This window comes from Babylonia areolata, chromosome 8 (genome assembly GCF_041734735.1).
Source record: "Babylonia areolata isolate BAREFJ2019XMU chromosome 8, ASM4173473v1, whole genome shotgun sequence".
In the NCBI taxonomy this organism is placed as follows: domain Eukaryota; kingdom Metazoa; phylum Mollusca; class Gastropoda; order Neogastropoda; family Buccinidae; genus Babylonia; species Babylonia areolata.
The window spans coordinates 36,299,577-36,317,030 of record NC_134883.1 but is presented as its reverse complement, the minus strand read 5'-3'; the positions used below and the strand labels follow the sequence as shown (position 1 = coordinate 36,317,030).

General features: G+C 38.1%; 1 protein-coding gene across 1 annotated transcript in view; it reads right to left on the bottom strand.

Annotated features, from left to right (window-relative positions):
• The window catches only part of LOC143284769 (large ribosomal subunit protein mL42-like), a 43,733-nt gene extending 38,716 nt beyond the window's left edge, over positions 1-5,017 (bottom strand). Inside the window, exon 1 of the mRNA XM_076591739.1 lies at positions 4,937-5,017. Coding sequence (XP_076447854.1) covers positions 4,937-4,997 — 61 coding nt within the window. The 5' untranslated portion in view covers positions 4,998-5,017. The remainder of the gene's footprint in view (positions 1-4,936) is intronic.
• Between the last annotated feature and the right edge of the window lie 12,437 nt (positions 5,018-17,454).

Here is a 17,454-nt window from a genome sequence, read left to right as displayed (position 1 = left end):
CAAAGTATTTGCGGAGAAAATGGCAATGTTAAAGTTTACCATGTACATACACACACACACACACACACACACAACCGAACACCAGGTTAAAACACAGACTCACTTTGTTTACACAAGTGAGTCAAAAAACCAAACAACAAAACAACAACAAAAAGTCAATTCCAAAATCAACTTTGTTGGGGACATAAAAGACTACATGAAACTGGAGAGAGAGAGAAAAAAAAAACAACTGTGGGAGAGTAAACGTAACATTTATATATTGTGACCCGTGAACTGTAGCCAACCAGTGACGGTCTATAAACTGCCTCTTCAACGTAGACTGAGGCTACGCATGCACATTGTCTCTTGACCATTGGCTTGCCAATAGGTGAATATGTTAGAAGCACAGTGTCATGCTTTGTTCACTTTACTGCCAAGTGACAAACTTGAGGATATTTCACCTCAACAGGTTTAATCTTACCAGTCATCGTAAAGGGGTGGAAAGGCTTATAAACTGATCTAACATTTCAGCAAATTTTTGGTTTCCATACTACTTTGTGATAGCTGGAAAGTTAAAGTGATATATATGCACTGTTGACACACACACACACACACACACACACACACACACACACACACAGAGTGAAAAAGACACACAGTAACCCATGAAACGGACAAGAGTGGAGTAATGTGATCCTTTTTTGACTTTCTGAAAATTATTCTTGCAGTATTGTTCAAAATCATCTGAAGGTATGTAGTGTTAGGCCTGCATACATTTGTTTGTGGTTTTCATTTTTGCTTTTGTTATGCTCTGCATCAAATACATGAGTTAGAAGTTGTGGAATCACTGAACTACCACTACTCATCAGTCTCTGGCTTTCAAGTCCTGGTTGTCAAGTCTATAAAAACATCCCAAAACGCAGCATTCCAAAACCAGGGAGTAACTTTTTAGGCTAGGGAATTTAGATTAAAATTTGCATAAGGTCCAAATGTGAGCAACAAAACCATTCTTTTTACAATAAAATAGAATAAATCATACTGATCACACTGATATAAAGTTTACCACTGTAGTGAGGTGGGAACATAATCAGATTTTGATTTTTAATGTAAAGATTCATGTGGCTTTATTACGTCTGGCCATGAGAAAGTGCCTTACAAAGAGTCATAAGGCAAGAGCATGTGAGGGAGACTACACAAGCGTGGTATGCACCTCACCAGAGAAAAGCGTTTAGCATGTTACGGTACATGTGACTGACTGCTGCTGTGCTGATGCTGACCTGTACCTCTGTGAGCAGGACACTGCTACAGAAAACAGACAGTGTAAAGAAAGCTAGTATGAGAGCTCTTTTGGGTCAAAAGTAAACAAACATTTTCAATTTCATGTATTTTATACTGAATTGGTAGAAGACGTAAATTTGCTTTTATGAATGTTTTCCAGTTTCTTACCAGTCATGACATTTTATAAGAATTAAATCAGTATTATAACTTTACGAAGGCAGCACTAGATCATTTAGTTCAAAAGTACAATTTGTTGACATTTTATGCAATGCACAACTTGAAAATACTTCATGCTCTGCTTAACAGCGTGTAGAATATAAATATATGAATACGAGTTAACCAGGTTTGTTTGAATAAATATTGTCATAGCACTGTCCAGACAATTCAGAAAGTATGGAAGGCAGATGACTTCAAAAATCTACCAACACCATGTCTTGATGTGAAAAAAACACGATGAAATACATATTTTTCTTTGGAAATGAAACAGTATTTGTAAATGTGACTCATGAATGCTGGCTGGTAGATGTCAATTTAGCATGGCATATAAATAATAATAAATCATATATTTTTTAATGATTATATAAAATTTTGTTGTAACATGCGTAACATGGAATCCAGATGTTTGAATTACTGGGTTTATAATAATACTAATAATGAATCTATCATGCAATCCTTACCCCATGCAATGAAATCAAACAAAGTCTGTGCGAAGTTGTGTATTTTATTAATGATTACCTGAAACCTTGTGACATATGTAACATGGAACCCAAAATACCTAAACTTACTTCCCCACCCTAGATGATTTTATTTTTTCAGAAACACTGCAGGCACTCCATTTTCACAATAATTCTTTCCAATGTTTAACTGTTTAAAGCACTATTGTTCATTTTGTTATGAAATGGGAACAGTATCATGAGTATGATATATATTACTTGACAAAAGTTATCCTCTTTATGTGAAGAATTGTGATAAAAACACCAGATTCTTTGTATCTTTTTATTCAATAAATCAACAGAAAACTGATTAGCTTTATCCTCATACGAGCCAGTAAAGCAGAACAGAAAAACATAAACACGTGTTCCAAGTTTAAACATGACATTTGACTTCATCTCAAGCACTTCTAAATGTGAAATGCTTCAAACTTAATTTTAAATCATCAATCACAATCAGTTCACTGTCTGGTTTTTCAGAACTTGTGTGTGTAAAATGTGGCTGTTTTTATTAAATTCTGCAAAACAATAGGCACATAGGGACTGAACTCTCTCGGATAAAACAATTTTTCTTTCATGTGAACTGATAAACAACATCATTTCAAGATAAAAATTCACCAGACAGCACAAGCTAGCATCAAGGTAATTAAAGGCGCGCTTTTCTACTTTGTCTCAAGGCCTGACTAAGTGCGTTGGGTTACGCTGCTGGTCAGGCATCTGCTTGGCAGATGTGGTGTAGCGTATATGGATTTGTCCGAACGCAGTGACGCCTCCTTGAGCTACTGAAACTGAAACTTTTCTGCTTTGAACTTTGTTGTTTGGAACTTTTGATGCAACAAGTCTTCAACTGAAAGCAGTCTTTCTCAACAACATGAGTTGACTCGTTTTGAAATCTTACGCCAGTATCCAAATATAACCGTATCTCGCCATGCATCAGAAACAGTGATTCTGTCTAAACTTAATCAGATGAGAGAAAAATGCATAAACAAGTGATAACAACAATGGAATTAACACACAGAGTTTACTTTCAAACAATATATCAACCATTGGGTGTGAATGAACATATCAGAGATGTCTGTGTAGCATACATCTCAGTCTCACACATTGCTGGAAACACCACCTTCTCTGAATCTGTGTTCAAACACACATGGTTGATGAGTGCTTGTCACAATGAGTTACATTTTCCTGCAATGAATCCGCATGATTTATATATTTGTATTTATATATTTGTATTCCTTTTTATCATAATGGATTTCTCTGTGTGAAATTCGGGCTCCCCAGGGAGAGCGCATCTGTATACTACAGCGCCACCCATTTTTGTATTTTTTCCTGCGTGCAGTTTTGTTTTTCCTATCGAAGTGGATTTTTCTTCAGAATTTTGCCAGGAACAACCCTTTTGTTGCCAAGGGTTCTCTTACATGTGCTAAGTGCATGCTGCACACGGGACCTCAGTTTATCGTCTCATCATGAGTAGCATCCAGACCACCATTCAAGGTCTAGTGGAGGGGGTGAAAATATTGGCGGCTGAGCCTTGATTCAAACCAGCGCGCTCAGATTCTCTCACTTCCTAGGCGGACGCGTTACCTCTAGGCGATCACTCCACTATGAAAATAGTTATAATTTTATTTACATGTATATTTTTTATTGGGACGTTTAAATGTACAGAAATAACACAGAAAAGTGAAACCTAAAATTAATATGCAACTTCAATTCCATTTAAATAGTTGAAGGCATTATTACCAGAAAATGAGTGTATGTGCTGTCGAAGATAGATGTGTTGACTACCTGTTGCAAGTAAAGAACATGTAGTGTATTCATGAATGTGCTTGCCATTGTCATGAATGAAAAACATGTCAAGAGGAACGGGTTGTTTAAGACTGTCACATGGATCTTTTGGGTAATATTTCAAACTTAATACATCATTTTTATTGATGATCAATGTTTTATAATTATATGAACAAAAAAACAATATAGATCAGCGACTGGGAATATACAGTGTAGAAAAAAACGAACATTATGGTGCCATTATTTAAGTCATTAGTCAGACCAGTCTTGGAATATGGGAATGTTGTTTGGAATATGGGTTTAGTGAAACATATAGACAGTATTGAAATTGTTCAACGAATATTTACTAAAAGAATCATTGGCTTTGCTGATATGGACTATAAAAATAGATTGCAAGCGCTTCAGTTACCTAATTTAGACTATAGAAGAATGCATGGTGATTTAATAGAGACACATGTATAAAATGACTTATGGATTATATCATATATGACAGCAGATCTATGCCATAGTTTACATTGAATGAGAAAACTGCTACAAGAGGCCATTCCTACAAACTGTTAAAAGTTTCAGTAAAAACTTCCAGATTTGCACATTTAAAAAAAAATACTAACAGAGTAACAAATGTTTGTAATAATTTGCCAAAAGACGTTGCAGGAACAGTGAATACTTTTAAAATTATCTTGATATTCATTTACAGAATTTTAAATACAAAACTCATCTGGATAATTCTTGATTTTTCAACCATTGCGCACTCAATGTTGAAAAATGCATCTGTCATATGTGGGGACTGTCTTTTTCTTCCCCCTTCAAGCGGGCAAAAGGCCTTGTCAGGCCTGCACGCCTTGATATTGAATAATTGATATGATTTATTCTATTTTATCGCAAAAAGAACGGTTTTGCTACACATATTTGGACCATTTTTGTATCTGCCCTGGACTATTTCCTATCATGTAAAAACACCAATACCTTTGCATTCTGCAGCTGGACACTTTGGAAGTTTGCCTGTGGGAAGCTATAGTCTAACTCAAGTTATTATTTTTCAAGCATGCAGGTTTTTCACCATCGATCATGTCACACGGGTTTGCCGGTGCTTTGTGAGCAATACCAACAGTCGGGTGAAACACAGTACGACAGTATTTAAGAGTTTGGTATATCTTATTATCAGCAAAACGGCATAAACTTACGGAAGCCAGACACAATTCGCAGAAAATTCATGGTCTGTTGTCTTGTCAAGGACGCAGCCATCTTGCCGAAGAGGAATAACTCGCATCGTAAACGCAGTTAGAGTATATATGCGTTATAACCCTTGTACCAAGTGTGTGTGTGTGTGTGTGTGTGTGTGTGTGTGTGTTTCCCTTGGAGTCCACTACACCACATCTGCTGGGCAGATACGTGACCAGCAGCAAAACCCAACGCGCTAGTCAGGTATTGAGTGCATTCACAAAATATATTTGTGTACATATCAGAGTCGATTTCTAAAGTAGACTTTTGCCAGAGGACAACACTCACGGTTACGGATCGGGTTCTTTTTCAGTGCGCCAACTGCGTGCCGCATACAGCATCTCGATTCATTGTCTCATATGAATGACTAGACCCTCAGTTTGATTTTCCAGTCAAAGTTGGGAGAAAGGGCGAACCGTCTGAGTCGAATCCCGACCCTCACAGCCGGCACTGTATTGGCAGATAAGCGTTTTAACCCGGCCATCAGTTCTGCCACCTTCCTTCTGCCGGAGAGAGAGAGAGAGAATCGAATTAGGAATGGTTTAATTAATGCACGTTGGCCATAGGCACAAATACATCATGCATCAGTGTCTCTCGCTCACACATCATCAGAGTCCTGTCCTCCGCCCCTCCCCCCCCATCCCCCTATTCTCACATCCCTCTCCTCATATCATCCCATTTTATACTCCACACACACACACACATATATATATATACATATATATATCAATGCACACGTACAAGGCTTGTTACCAACATACTCAATACAACGATCAGTGTCCAACTGAAATATCAGCAGTCCATATCCACAATTCCAGGTAGGCATATTCTGGACATTTTTCATATACAATTTCAAATCACACTGAGTCAACAATCAGCTTACATATGACTTCATACCATGATATTATATCAATTTCTCTCGACACGTCGATCTCCCCCCTCCCCTCCCTCTCTCCTTCCCTCTCCAACACTGCCCATCTCCTTCTCACATTCGCTTACAATTCATATGTTCTCCCAGACGAATATTCATACAAAAAAATGAAAATGCTCATCAGTATCTGATCCAAGTTAGTGCAAAATGCTGACCGGAGATAAAGCAACATAAAGCATTTTAAAACCAGTACACGTATCGTTTTTGTGTGTATTACGAATTTATGAAACAGTATAGCAATATCGTATGACAAAAGGAAAAAAATGGATATATAGATATGCACATATACAATATACACAGATCGTTTTCTTTTCAATTGCCAATTCTTTTAAATCTCGTCTCAAAACTCACCTTTTCCCTCAGCAGTAAGTTCAGTTGTGGCAGGTCCACTTCCTTTGCGTTAGCTGTGCTTGACTATGTGTGTATACACATGTATGTGTACATAACTACACGGAGGTCAGAAGAAGCGCTTCAGAGATACTCTGAAAGTCTCTCTGAAAGCGTTTGATATCAACCCTGACTCCTGGGAGGAATCTGCAGTTGACCGTGACAAATGGCGCGCTGCTGTGCACAAAGGCGCCAAGTTGTGCGAGGCCAACAGGACTGCTGCAGCTGTTCAGAAGAGGCAGGCCAGAAAGTCACGGGCAAACAAGCTCCCTGACAATGGTATGCCTGTCTTTGTCTGCCCCAACTGTCAGCGAACATTTCGTGCGCAGATTGGCCATCTGCCCATTCACAGATAGATTCATGAGCATCCCCCCCCCCCACACACCCCACCACCACCCTCCCCCCATCCCCCAGCTGGATGACAACGATGGTCATCATCGATCTCGATGGACACACACCACCATACACATGTATGTGTACATAACTACACGCATGTATATGAATGTGTATTGTGTGTGCGTGTTTATGTAAGCTTGTGCCTGCCTATGTGTGTGTATGTGTTAGGGTAGCTGTTAGATACACATGTATGTTAAAATGTATGTATGCAGTGTGTGTGTGTGTGTGTGTGTGTGTGTGTATGTAGTCACATTTTGGTGTGTGTATGTAACATAGATGTAATGTTTTATGTTAAAAAAAGCGTTTTTGTAAAGCACCTAGAGCAGATTTCTGGATAGTGTCCTATATAAGTATCCATTATTATTATTTATTGTTATTATTTACATATATATTTGACCAAGTGCTATGCTTGCTTAAAAAATTGTTTCATACACAAGCTACAGCAGACGACAGTTTTCACAACTAACCTGCACGCAGAATGTGTGACGTCACTCCCAGTTTGAACGCAAAGCCGCTTACATCATTTTGTCCTCCTCGCCAGACAACATACTCACGGCTCGACCAGTGTCGTGTCCGATACGCTATTGGCTGAGCTGGAATCTGTGTTTCTGCTCCACCGTAGTTAATTAATATCTCTTTTGTCGGATCAGTAAACTACAAGTATTATATACTGCCAGAATCGTCACAATTCCATCTTTAACTCTATTCCATTTGTGTTTGCCTACGTTAAACTGATTTAACGCAGTTTGTAATTTTCAGCAATGAGCTCGTTAAAACTGACCCTATTCAGGTGACTTAAATTAAGATTATAAATTCATCTTAAATAATCAACACTTCATTTTATACTCATTACAAAGTAGGTGTTGAGCTCTTTCTTTTGCAACTTATCAGACGTAAATCGGTTCAGGAATCATTTAGAAATCTGTCACTGAACACCTTGTAAGAAACACAGTTGTTGTCAGATTTGGCCAGATTTGTGTCGATCTGCTTTGCAGCACACGTGACTGTCTTTGCAGTCCGCTTAACTTGCATAAATTGGCACAGTGAGTGATGAGTGGTCATTTCATACCTGGTCAGTCATCTGACCAGAGCTGCTCTCTCTCTCTCTCTCTCTTGCTGCGTCGCAAGCAGTGTGTGAGTGTGTGTGGTGTGTGTTCTCACAATGACTGACATCTCGCTACGTATCGCTGTAAGTACTAGTGTGTAGAATGTGTTGATTTGTAAATTGTATTCTTTGAAGCAGTACTTGTGTTCGTATGAGTATGTTCAGTTATTGCTTTGTTCAGTTATTGCTTTGACATGTTAGTCACAGCTTGGCTATGATTAGAAAATCGCCATGTCGTCATATGCTCGTAGCAGTATGCCAATTGATTCTTCTTAACGTCACAGTCAATGACGTCTCTGGACACTGATAGTTTGTTCGAGAATATTCTAGTGAGTGCATATGACGTGTTCTTTCTCATTTGCTGTCACTGATGAAGGTTAGTATTTCACTGATTCTCAGTACTGTAAGATTGTGTAGTATTCTGTTGTGCTGATTACAAGATAGTGCTGGGTTAATATCAGCTACTGGTTAATAAAACCACCTGATATGTATCAGTCTGTTAATTGAATTTACTTATCATGCTCTCTCCTATACGGCTTACTCCAGTATAGTGCAACATGATAAACTGCTTCATTTCAGTCACTTTGGCACAGTATAAGCTTTAACTAATCTATACTGTCAGTGTGCTTTCACTAAATCAGCATAGCTTCAATCACTTTATCGAGACTATTTAAATGTATTAGAAATGTCATTTGATGTCTGTGTTTGGCCTTCACACATATGCATTACCAAGTGATAGTCTTTCCATGTAATATGTATACAAGTGCTTTATTATTCACTTGTGCCGACATGTTGTGCTAATGACATTTGTTTGTGTCATTCCAGGTACTGTCTTCTCTTCTTAGCTCTTATTCTCATCTAATAACTATTGTAAATAAAACAATAGAAAAACTCATTTGTGACTGGCCTCCATATGTTCCTGGCCTGTGTGTGGGAATTCTTGTTTATCCTTTAATACAGTAAATCATCATTTAGTTAGTTCTTTTGTACCGTCAGTACCCTTGAATAACCACTCAGTCGGCTACGGCTACATATATACATATACCAGAGTATTAATTCCTTGATAAATTAATTTACTACTTTGCTTAAATAAAAGATTAAAGTATAAACACTGAACTGACAAGAAAAAGTGGGGGCTCTTGTCATAATATTATTACTAATGCGACGTAAAGATCTGCGAGTACAACGGGAGTAGCGGTAATTAGGGGAAATGGCTTACGCTGAACCCTTTAATGAGGGGAGCTGTCGTATTTCGTTAAATGGCTTCTGATGTGATTTGCCTGCGTCTATTTGCGCGGAAGACAAATTTTGCCACTGATCTGGATAGGTTAACATTCTCGCCTTTCAGGAGTTTACACTGGCATGTGGTTTTGCACTATATTTGACAAGAATCTTGACGTAGAGAGTGTAAGTACAATAGAAGGGACGATAAGATCTATTAATATCAGGTCCATGTCTAATCAGGTTATTGTTTATTGGCAACACACTTGCCCTGATCTAACTGAAAGCAACCCGGAAGCAGTATAAATGCTTATGTTCTGCAGGTAGGACGAGCACCCAAACGAATTTTTAACAACAGAGTATAAAGCACGCCTTTTTTTGTCTCTAATTGAGCTATCCCATTCTTGAATAAGCTGGTATATTAGTCTTTGTCTAAACGTTCTAAGAAAACCGCTCGTGTTTTATGTGCCCTGATTAAGCCAGACATGATAGAAACCTGCATTTGATAGCATTCTCTTACGTGTGTAACCCAACAGGTTTTTCCGTTATGGTCTTCAGCTACCATCATTATGTATGCTTGTATGGGCAGTCTGTGGGGATCCATCTGAAGCACCTTAAGCCAGTACCTGATACATCTAACACTGGAATTAATAAATAACGGGAATCTATCTAACTCGCTGTATGCTATTTTATTTGGAGTTTTTAATGGTACACCTAGAAAAAAATTACAAGCAAGAAGATGAACTTTTTTGAGTGTGTCTAATCTTTGATAGCCCCATATAAAGTAGGATAGACTGTACTTTAGAGTCAAAGATCCTGAAAAAGGGTTGAAGAGACATTTCTTTACAGTTTTGAAAGGCACGTAGAATAAGGTATAGAGCTTTCTTCCCCTTTGTTACTAGGTGTTTAGTACCTAAACTAAAGCTAAGCTTTGTCGTAAATATGAACCCAAGATAACAGTAACTGTTTACCACTTCCAACAATTCCCCGTCAAATAACCACCTTTCTCCTTCCCCCTAATATCCATCTTTACGGAAAACCATGACTTTCGTTTTTGTCCGGTTAACTGTCAACTTCAGATTGTCGCAACAAAGTTTCAAAGATTTTAGCTGAGCTTGCAGACCTCTAGTCGTAGCAGAAGTAAGACTGACATCGTCTGCAAATAGAAGAATAAATAGCTCCAGCAGGTTGGGCAAAAGCTGTATACCATGAACGTCATTTTCATTAATATGGTTGGCAAGCTGGTTTATGAAAAGTGAGAAGAGTGTTGGGCTCACAACACAGCCCTGGTGAACGCCAACTGGACAGTCAAAGTTATCAGAGAACTCGTTATTAATCCTTACACATGATATAAGAGAGTCATACATTGCTTTCAGACTACAAAAAAGCTTTCCTTTTATCCCTCATTATATATAATTTCCAGAAGTCTTTTATGGTTGACCGAATCGAAAGCTTTCTTAAAATCTACAGAACAGATTTAAACCTTGTGACCATTCCTATTCAATGACCTTTGGATGACAGGATATAAATTAAAAATCTGATCTACTGTGGAATAATTTCGTCGAAACCCAGCCTGGTTCTCTACTATAATAGCATTTTCTTCTAGCCATGCATATAGACGTTTGTTTAGTATAGAAGTGTAACATTTACAAGCTGTGTTTATTAAAGAGATTCCTCGGTAATTATGTGGCTAACTGGCATCGCCCTTTTTAAAGATAGGAATTACTATAGCTTTTGACCATTCGTATGGATATACACCACTATCAAATATTTTTTAAACAACTTCGTTAGAAAACAAATGACTTCTCCGCCTGTTTTCAGCATCTCAGGAACAACCCCATCAGTTCCCCCTGCTTTGCCATTATTCAGTTTGCCCACTGCTTGACGAACCTCATCTTATGTGATTACGGTGTTTAAGATATGGTCTGTCTCGTTGTCCAGTCTGCTTTCAATCTCTTGGTCTCTGTCATTATTACTCGTCTCGTCGCATTCTTTAAATACGTTTTTAAAGTGTACATACCAGTCTTCCAAACTTATACTGTTTTCAATCATTTTCTTTTTAAAACCTCCCAAACTCTTAACTTCTCTCCAAAAAGCCAATGGATTGTGTAAGTTACTTTCAAGTAAATCTGCTTTGTCTTTTTGGTAAGTCTGTTTCTTTAATCTCAACAATTTCTTTTTAGCGTTTTCTACTTTCTGCAAATCTTATCCTCAGACTCTCTTCTCTATTTTTTTTTTTTTTAACCTCTTTCCTGTTTTCCTCCATGTTTTTAGCGGTTTTTGAAAATTCTGTAAGTTCTTAAGTTTTTGTGACACTCTTTTCTGGTTTCATTGTATTTTCGGTCATACCGTGGTGCATTTTTCCTTGTGTTAGATTGGTTGATCTGTTTTGACATGCACTGTGCAGCGTTCTAATACAACCATTGAATGATGCTAAGGCTGTGTTTACATCAACTTCGATGCTCGACGTAGCTTGGTTTGGCGTAACAATACTAAATGTACTGCTTAGATTTTCTTTAAATTCGCATTCTTTGTCTTTCTGCCAGATAAGCTTGGTCACACTATCATTGGTTGATACCTTTTTTTGCTCACGATAAACATTGCCACACTCAAATTTGATAGACAAAGCCACAGGTAAATGATCAGAATCGATCATGTCTTCAACACTCAGCATTATCTGTGGGAGCTTTGGAAAGCATTCAAAAGACACAAGGTTGTAATCTAACATACTCAAACCACTTTCACATGTATAGGTTGCATTATCGTCATAATTCATTTTACTCAATCCGTTAAGAATCATAAAGTCATAGATAATGCAGAATTCTAAAAGCTGTTCTCCAAATTGGTTGACTGATTTGTTAGGAGAGGTTCTTTTCAATGCCTCACAATAGTAGTCCATACTTGCTTGGTCCATATCTGTAAGACTAAAGTCCATATTTTTGTCAGCTGTTCGAGTGTATAGGTCTCCGCAAATTAAAACTAGGCAATTCCCCTGAGAGCTACTAAGGTCCAAGATAATTTCTTTAATGTTTCTATACAAAAGCCCCCTTGATTGCTATTCCAGTAGTTAGAGTCATAAGGCGGGATATAAACCCCGATAAGCAGTAAATATTTCTTCCATTCCACCAATTCCTTACTTATTAAAAGAACAACTGTATTGCCAGTGCATGTCTCAATTCTGTTGACTGAACTGGACAAATCATTCCGCACCAATAGCGTGACACCTCCAGAATATCTACCATGGTGCGAGAGTTTCTCAGCTAAAGACAAATATGATTTGTGTCCCTTAAATACATTTGCTTCGAAAGGGTTTGTGGAAAACGTTTCTGTTAAACATGCAATGTCATATTCATTTACGAAATTAATAAAATCAGCATTTCATAGTTTACTGTCAAGGCTGTTCTCGTTGTAATTGATTATGTTAATATGTTGACCATTATTATTCGTCACATGTGCCCGGCCATTATCCTATACTGCTGGTGCTGCAGCCTCGCCGTGTGGAGAAGGATTATGTGACCTACTGTGAGAGAGAGACAGAAGACAAGACAAGACAAGACAATTAAGACAAGACAAGACAAAATTCTTCATTTCGAGGATGACAGAAAAGCACTGGTGTACTTTTTTTTTTTTACATCCAGTTCCCGCCCTGAATAAGACGGTCAACACAATACTAGAAAAAAAAAATTAAAGCATAGTGATAATAGATCGGAAATACATAAGAAAGGGGGGGAAAATTTAAATCCATTAAAAAAAATTAAACACACACACACTCACACACACACATGAACACACCTATGCATATACAGGCACAAGCGTGACATGGTGTTAGTAAAATACATAGGAAAAATGAACAAAATGAAAGAAACAAACACACATAACACGCACCACAGACCAAAATGGAGGACGGAGGGTGAGGGAGGTTTTCAGTGAACAGAACACAAGTGACAAACGGTATCAATAAAATGAGCAATTTAAATAACACATTATGGCATAAGGTGGGAAAGGCAATGTTTTTGAAGGTGGGTGGGCAATGGTATTGTTTCTTCTTCTTCTTTTCCTTCGTTCGAGGGCTGCAATGTACACGAGTGGGATCATTTTATGTGTATGACCGTTTTTACCCCGCCACGTAGGCAGCCACACTCCGTTTTCGAGGATGTATTGTAATTGTTTCTGGGGGTGGGTTCCATAGGGTGGCGCCTGACTCACAGACTGGATTTGAACAAGTCAGTTCTTAGGATTGGGATATGGACTTGGGGGAGGAGGAGGGTAGGAGGGGGGTGGGATCCTTGATGAATTTACAGAAAATTTGTATATCAATGGTGGTGGTGCATTGCCTGTCACAATCTTGTGCATTGTACCTTTGTTGTACTCTAATCTACAGATTAGTGGGAGACTGAAATTCGCTTGTTTATAGTCTGGGTCCAGAAGGGAGGTCTTTTTAAGGAGCACTGGCTTGTGGCACTGTCTATGAAGATTCAGTAATGGCTTCATGGTGTTCGCACTGGCGGAGTTCCCATAAAGTTGATGTAAAATATATTGCAGACTGGATACGTGCTTGAAAAACAATTTCCGTGAGTGAAGGTCAAGGAAATGCTTGATTTTGGATAGCTGATGGGTTTTCTGGGCTGTCTTTTTGCAAAGGGAATGTGTGCGAGGATTCTAAGTGAGACTGTTGTCGTTCATTCCCAAAACTTTATGATCACTGACCTGTTCAATAGGTTCACCTCTAAGCTGCATGGAAGGAAAATTTTCTATAGTGTTTCGCCTCTTTTGTCTGGTTGTGATCAATATGCATTTTGTTTTTTGTGGGTGATGAGACAAATGTGATTTAGTTCGGTCCATCTAACGAGTTCATCCGTACCGGCTTTCTTGTCAGTCTTTTGCAAGAGCGTCAGTGTCAGTATGAGATGTGTGGATTGTTGTATGACCCGCAAAAAGTTCGCAGACTGATATCATATGGAGTGGCAGGTTGTTTATATATATATATATATATATATATATATATATATATATATATATATATATATATATATATATATTGAGTAAAGTAAAGGGCCTAGAACAGACCCCTGAGGAATGCCATAATCAAGTGTTGTTGGTGCAGAGACTGATGTACTCATTCTGTTTGTCATATATGATTTAGCAAAGACTGTTGTTTCACAGACCATATAGTTCAAGTTTTCTCAACAAGAGGTTGTGGTCTATCACATGAAATCCTTTTTTCAAAATCAACGAATGAAACAACACAATATATATTGTTATTGATATTGGTCATCTATAAGTTTGACTAATGCTGTGTGGCATAAATGTTTTTGTCTGAAACCACACTGGGCTGCATGTAAAAGCTCATTGACATAAAAGTGATAGGAAATATGCTTGTTTATGTGCTTTTCTAGTGATTTTGAAAGAATAGAAATAATGGAAATTGGTCTGTAGTTTGAAGGATCGGTGGTGTCCCCTCAGTGATTTGTACAGGTAAATAGGAATAACTTCTGCTTTCTTAAATGCGTTCGGAAAGTAGTTTTTATCAACACACAGATTAAAAATATACGTTAATGTGTCCATAATAACTGGAGCGGCTATTTAAGAATTCTGACAGGCAGTCTATACCACCCAGTCCGCGGGTTCCTGTTTGTTTCAGTTGGATAAGGTAGTTATAGACTTCAAATACTCGTTGTTATGGGTGGAATATTTAATTTAGTTGAGGTGTTTTCATTACGAACATACAATTATAATTTTTCAAGGTAATTCAATTTTGTGTAATCTGTGGTAATAATTTTCTTGGTTATTGTGCAAAAGTGTGCCCAGTTGATTCACAGAAATGTCTTTGATCACGGTTGATTTTGACGAAGATCGCTTGTTCGTGAGTTGATTCATAGCTCGCCACACTGATTTGGGATTCTCTTTCGAGGATCATAAGTCTCGATAATATTTCTTCTTTTCTTTGCGCTTTTGTGAGTTTATTGCATTTCTCAATTTTCTATATGATTCTTCGTGGTAGCCATGCTCTTTAAGATAGTTTCCAATCATGAAGCCTTCCTCTTTCAACTCTTCGGAATACCAATGGTAGATAGATAGATAGAGACAAGACAAGACAAGACAAGACAAATTCTTTATTTCGAGGATAATAGATAAGGACTGGTGTGCTTTTTTACATCCAGTCTCCGCCCTGAATAGGGTCTACATTACACATTCCTAAATAAAATGAAAGCATGAAAGCACGGTTTTATGTAGAGATACATAACAGGGAAGAAAAAACAACAACAAAAAAACAAAACAAAAAACGAACAAAACAACAACAAACCCCCCTGCCCCCCCCCCCCCCCCCCCAAAAAAAAAACCAAACAAAAACAAAACAAAAACAACAACAACAAAAAAACCCAAAACAAAACAAAAACAACAAAAAAAACCCCAACAACAACAAAAACAACAATAACAACAACAACCCCCCAAAAAACAAACAAACAAACAACAAAACAAAAACACACACACACAAGAAAAAAAAAAAAAAAAAAAAAAAAATACAAAACAAAAACAAAAACAAACGAACAAAAAACAAACAAACAAACAACACACACACACACACACACACACACACACACACACACACACACGCAACAATTTGCAATCTCACACTCACAGACACCAAGGCCCAACCATCAACCTCTGACAAGCATGTACTCAGGCCCCACTCTAAACACACACACACACTCGCGCGCGCGCGCTCACACACACACACATACACACACACGCGCGCGCGCGCGCGCACATACACACACACCACTGAGCTCCCATTACATCCATACACACATGGACACGCAGATTGCCACAGTTTTGCCACAAACAGGGTGGAAAAAGATCTCCATGGATATTAAACAAGTTGACATATTGTTCAGTCCACTCTATTTGTGGAGGACCAGAAAGACCCTGCTGCATTTAAAAAAAAATTGTAAGATTTGAAGATGATGCCTATATTTTTTTGATTAATACTGACTCGGGCTCTACCTTTCACTAGTTGGACTTTCGGTGCCCCATGTGATATACAGCCATAACTATAATGGAAAATGAATCTATGAATTGCCCAGTTTCTCTCAATAAGATTGAAATGTATTCTGAAAAAAGAACGGAGCCAGATACTACTGACACTGAAATAAAGATGCACTCCTCACAGGATAATTTATGATTTCAGCAAAATAAACATGTATGAACAAACATTTTTTTGTGTGCAAAATGCTTGAAATCTTTGCTTCATCAGAGCAACGTGGAAAAAGGCGACGGAGGAGAACACAGTGGCCCCTGACCAATCCCTGAGGTCCGGTCGAGGTGTTTTTCAGCGCGCAAAAAATAAATTTGAACAAATCAGTGCCAGGATCGGACTGTTCGGCGTCCATCACAGTCGCTGTACGATGTGAATGGCCACATAAAATTTATTATGCAAATCCAGAAATCCAGTTTCACTTACAGAGTATCTAACACTTAAATTGGAGCTTGAGCTGCCACCCGGCTGAACTAAATTATTGACTGGCTATAATTCATTAGGTAGGCCTCGCTTTCAAGAATCAACTTCATGGGCGATTCCTCAGATCATTTATAATGATAATCATGATCATCATGATCATCATCTTCTTCTTCTTCCTCTTTATATAGAAGGTTTGACGGGTACAAAATTTGGTAGACTGAGCATGGAACCCTGATCGAATATGATACCGAAAGTATCCTATGAATGAAGCAATTAGAACGGACTGTTGAAAAGCTTCAGAGTACGTTTCACGGTCCCAACAATGCAGACGGCTCATGCATCAGTTGTATTTCGACTCGGAGAGACATCAGTCAAGTTGTCCGGGCGGCGTGTGTTACATTTATTTGCGTACAGTACTTATCATCATTGTTACCTTTTCTTTGTCGTGTTTTTTTGTTTTGTTTGTTTTTGTTTTTGTTGTTGTTCATCAAGATTTTGCGCCTTATAAATATTATTATTATGAGTAGTAATTTTTTATCTGTATTTATCTCGATATTATTTTTTAAAAAATTTCTTTTCTTTTCTTCCTTTCTTTCTTTATATATTTATTTATTTATTTATTTTTTTCTCAAAGCCTGACTAAGCGCGTTGGGTTGCGCTGCTGGTCAGGCATCTGCTTGGCAGATGTGGTGTAGCGTATATTATGGATTTGACCCGAACGCACTGACGCCCGGCCGGCCTCCTTGCCGAGCTACTCAGTGATACTGATACTGATACTGACACAAGGACAACACATGTGTCAATATGAGCATGAAGACTGGAAGATAATAAACAAGTCTTCTGCACTGGGAGTCAAAAGTAGACAGCAAACATTTCAATGCCTTGAAACTTTACCTCACATCCTCCTGAATGCGAACATTACGCTCGAGCTACTGTGCATATATGCATCTTCAAATCGGCAAAGATTCATCGCTGTCGTTTG